This window comes from Meleagris gallopavo, chromosome 17 (genome assembly GCF_000146605.3).
Source record: "Meleagris gallopavo isolate NT-WF06-2002-E0010 breed Aviagen turkey brand Nicholas breeding stock chromosome 17, Turkey_5.1, whole genome shotgun sequence".
NCBI lineage: Eukaryota > Metazoa > Chordata > Aves > Galliformes > Phasianidae > Meleagris > Meleagris gallopavo.
This window is the reverse complement of record NC_015027.2, coordinates 1,077,494-1,082,249: the sequence shown is the minus strand read 5'-3', so window position 1 is coordinate 1,082,249 and position 4,756 is coordinate 1,077,494. Positions and strand designations below refer to the sequence as shown.

Below are 4,756 nucleotides of genomic sequence, written 5' to 3'. Positions count from 1 at the left end.
TTGCTCAACAGCAATAACATCTGAGAGCTGCTTTTGTGTATTACATGGCTAGGACCTCTCCCTTCAACATTAACTTATATTTATGCTTGCAGATACAAAACTCTTTAAAAGTTTAAAATACTTGCCACTTTTTTTTTTTCTTTTTTCTTTTTTCTTCTTTCTTTCGGACTCACTAACTTCCAGTTAAGGATCTGAAAGTGCTCAATGTAATTATGCCTCAGGGACACCCTTTGTGGTACCTAAGACACAACATAACACCGGATTTCTTCCACCTCATCCCCCTCTTCTTACACACTTGCACACCACACTACATTTTGATTCTATGACTTGCTGGATTACTAACTAGGTCCTCCTCCTCTAAGATGTTTGCACAAACATGCATTAATGTTTACAGAACTACTTCGCTGACCACGAAGCTGTGGTGGGATTTTTTTGCAGCAGAGAGGAGTGACCATGAGAATACAGAAAGATGTCCTGTTAGTCTTGAAGGATCCTTCAAGTGCTGATCCCTGCTTCAATTACCTTTTACATCACCCACGTTCATGGCCCACTCTTTCTCAGAGCAGTATTTATCTATAGTTTCCATCACGCTACAGGGGTCTCCTCGGACTGCATTCTGCAACACAAAATTTAAAATCCTCTGTTCTTTGCTCTGATTCATGATGAAATTGGTTATTTTCTCCTTGATTATTTCATGCCAGATCAGGGCAGCAGTGCCATTTTTCCTGATGAGTACCACGCAGAGCAACGAAATGAAAAGCAGAAGGAAGACAATGAACAAAAGGACTGAAGAGCTCTCCAGCATCTGGAAAGAAAGAAGAAAAAAAAAACAACCCAGAGTTAAGGTGGTCCACGAGAGAGCTATAATTTCTTGTAAATGTTAACCCAAATCACGCACAACTTACCATGTTAAACAGCAGCACACACAGTATAATGATGATATTATACGATACTGTTCTGAGTTGCTGGAAACCCCTCTCCGGCACTTGGAAATGGATGGTGTCTGTGGCGCTCCCTTTAGAAGCCTACTTTACATGCAGTCAACAAGTAGCTTTATTTAATGCTCTGCTCCCTTCCCCCACACAGCTGCTCAGCCCTGGCACCAAGCATGCCACTGCATGAGAAGCCTCTCTGCGTTGAATCTGTTCTAACTGGTTTTTAAAGGATTTAAAATCTTCATTAGATTCTGCACGTGATCTCATTTTACTGATTTCTGAACACCGGGAAACTTCTAAGTTTTAGTAAGAAAATATGAAACTTTTCACTCTTTAATTTTGAGCCAAAGATCAGCAGACACTGGACACAGGTACTATTCTGTATGAAATCAGTTCCCAGGACAAGTTTTAACGGCATTCAGATCTCCTTGCTAGCACCTGCCCTTCTTGCATGCTCTGCAGAGAAGCTGAGCTGGAAGGAATTCATCTGCTTCCCTCCTTTTAGAGTCTGCAGCAGAGGGAGCCAGGAGGGGTGGCTCACAGAAGATGGTAGCCTTTCTTACTCAGGAAACTTTTGACATGAACCATCAATTCGACACTTTTGAGGAAAAAAAAAGATATCTTCGTATATTTTTTAATAGCAGAGGTGCTTTCTCACTGGTTATAAAAATGTAAAGCTAAATCCATGAATCAGATAAGAGTCTAGGTTCATGAAATTCAAGAGATGCAACAAAAGGGCATATTCTATTACTCTGGTGGACCAGCTGAAATCACTGATGGGACTGCTGTGCCTGTTCTTCCCCTGAAATTCACTGCCAGCTGCAAGTGCCTGTGTGCACAGCATGGGTGGTGCGTGTGAGTTTCTGTTTGTGAGTTCAGGACATCTGAACATAAAGCTCAGCAGATGGGATTCATGTCACCCTGTACAGCTCAAGCAACAAATCCCCTCAAAGCTGTTTATTGATGGATTTCAGACAAGCCAGCATAAAGAAAGTTACATTTATTTCCATGCAGGAGCCACAGAACAAAGGATCTGGTAAGTAAGCATTCTTCAAGTATTGATTTGGCCTTTCAAAGGGTGCCAAACTAAGGACTGCAATATACTTGTTCTCACTTCCCCTAGAATTGTCTCACAAAAGTCCTAATGTTACAGTGGTCAGACCTCTGTTCTGCAGTGGGATGCAGCACACACACATTGCACGTGGGAAATTCCGTACCACTGCATTAAACTTGGAGTCATTGTGCAGAATGCATTTTGAGTTCAGAAGCTGACGGAGTTGCTATGGAGACGTGCTCAACATACAATACAGCTGATGTTTGTTCACCCATTTACTTATCTTAGTTGCACTGTGAGCATAATTTGGAGCAGCTGAAAGTATTTATTTCAAATAGTCACCAATACTAAAGCTTTCCTATACAATGCTTTCCTTGCAAAGACTGACTTGAGATGCTTCCTTTCAGGGCTCACCAGCATCATTAGCACACGAACATCCTCCTTCTCAGGCTTGAGTTTTGCTTCCTAGCTAACATGAACCTGGTTCTCTGTCTTAACAGGATCACAAAGGTCGGGATGTCGAATTTTCTTTTTCCCTTCTATGCACTAGTAGTTCTGCTGAGCAGTCCCTTCCAGATAGAACTGCTGCTCAGGAAGATAGGGCTACGAAGACAGGGAGGGGTCTAGAGGCCAAGATGTATTAGGAGCAACTGAGGTCACATGGTTTAATAACTTCACTAAAAGAAATGCTTTGCATGTAAAAACCCGTCCCTTCACTTCCGTATTATGATTTAACGAGGTTCCAACTACACAAGTTAGCACTGCAGTCTCTTCTGTGCATTAGAAAAACACCCTGACAATGTGATGCAGTTCTTTAAAAACTAAAATCTGAAGTGGAAAATAGTAGGTAATATGTATAAATAAACAGAAAACTGAATGGATAACATCATGGAAAGAGATGAATAACACTTATAGCCAAATCTATTTTCATAGAGTTTAAAAGACAGAGTTTAAAAGAAAGAATATTAAAATTTCATGCCCAAACCTGTCCAACTACTGGCAAGCCTTTCAAGGCAGTGGATTATTTTCTTATGCATTTACTCTTACTTATTCCATTGGCTTTATGAGACCAATCACAACTCAATCAAGTGGTTCAGTACTTTTCCCTGCCAGCTGTAATCAAACTATTGTCATTTAAATGGGAATACCTGTTTTATATTACAGAGATTAAAAAATACACTTTGAAATAAAGAAGCCTATGGAAAATATGAGAATTTGCTATTCCAACTTAGCTGCCTATAATAATGTAGCAAAGTCATTCCAGTGGCTATAAAACAATCCTCAGGAGGCTGACTCAAACTTAGGGATCTATTACAATGGCAACAGTTGTTAAGTTAGAGGATTCCTACCCCTGTTACCTTTATAGGATCTCCAATTTCTCTACAAGCATAAAAGTGTCATGGAGCACAAAGCAATACATCCTGTTCTCTATCTGAACATTCTTGTACAGGTGATTCCAGATGTATCACCACAGATTGCAGTAAAGGTCTTTCAGTAATCATAAAAATCTTTTCTACAAAGACGTCAGCCTACCATTCTCCATCACTGTAATGAGAGTAAACTTTGTGACCCCAAGTCAGTGGATTTAGGTTTGAGTCTATTTTCGGCAATAGTTATCTAATCTGACCTTGTGTGAGTTGTCTTACCTCTGCTGCCGTAAGAAAGTTAACATTACTGGAAGTATTGTGAAGCTGAATGAATTTTTATCAGAAAAGTCCTTACTATGGAAGAACAAAGTGATCTTATCTGTGTTAGCCAGATGGATCCATCCTGGGATACTGAGATAGCCAACACCTATATGAAGTTACTAGTCTTGAGTTTATGAAAAACAGAAAAATGTAGAAACAAAGACTGCTTCATATACTTTGCATAAGTGATTTCAGCCTGCTTACTCATTAGGCCTCTGAGGAAATATGATGTTACGTTCAACACTGCCTTAATTTTTCATGCATTTGATCTAGCTGCCAAATACTAGTTGGTTGTTCAGCAGTTTATTACGAATCTCCAAGAACCCAGACAGTACTTTAACATTCTGATGCTAAAGGGTTTCGAATCTAATTTAGACTTGATTAGCTCACACAACCTGGTGAGCGGGGAGTGCTTGATAGATTTATACCCTTTCACGTTTTTTTCCACAAAAGAATCTCTCCATCAGTCTGATCTCCATCAGTGTTGATGGTAATAGAAATGGATTACAATAGTGGAGTGCCTGGGGACAGTGAGGCCTGAACTACTTGCAGAGATGCCGCTGCTAAGTGTGCAATAACCAACAATTTTCTAGAGGTGTTCTATAAAGGCCATATAACTTAAGATTAAACCCTCCTACGCACACCTGTGTGAAGGAGGTATTGTACCCCCTACCTTTAGAAAAAGGTTGAAAACATTTTTCAGGATGTTTAAATTCAACCCTTTAAAAGCTTGTGCTGAAATTATGCCTTTAGGTGCATGCATTAAAGTGGAGGATTTGCCTATGAGTAAGGCTTATTAGCTGTTTAAGAAGCACTTGAGAAAACAGTGCAGAAGAGTTGGCACATTTCTATGCACATTTGGAAGAATGTCTGCTTCCCTGCAGAGGAGATGTGTGGTGTGCCACAACCCAGACAGAATTCCTGCCTCTTTGTCCAAGCTCTCTTGACTGAGGCAATCTCTGTTTTGTGACATTTTGCTTTTCTTGATCTTTTTCCAGAGCATGAAGGGCAGAGTATTTTGATCAGAAAGTTTAAACTAACTTCTGCCAGACATACTGTGTTCTGTTGCTGTAGGGAAA

At 40.1% G+C, this 4,756-nt stretch overlaps 1 protein-coding gene across 4 annotated transcripts in view; it reads right to left on the bottom strand.

Moving 5' to 3' along the window:
* Positions 1 to 4,756, bottom strand: part of COMT (catechol-O-methyltransferase) — an 18,948-nt gene that overhangs the window by 7,344 nt on the left and 6,848 nt on the right. For 3 of the 4 annotated variants that reach the window (XM_010719985.3, XM_010719987.3, XM_003210866.4), the window contains exon 2: positions 523 to 805. In XM_010719985.3, the coding sequence (XP_010718287.1) occupies positions 523 to 805 (283 nt within the window). Of the gene's footprint in view, positions 1 to 522; positions 806 to 905; positions 929 to 4,756 lie in introns of those variants that run through there. The other variant, XM_010719986.3, reaches the window with a different exon arrangement.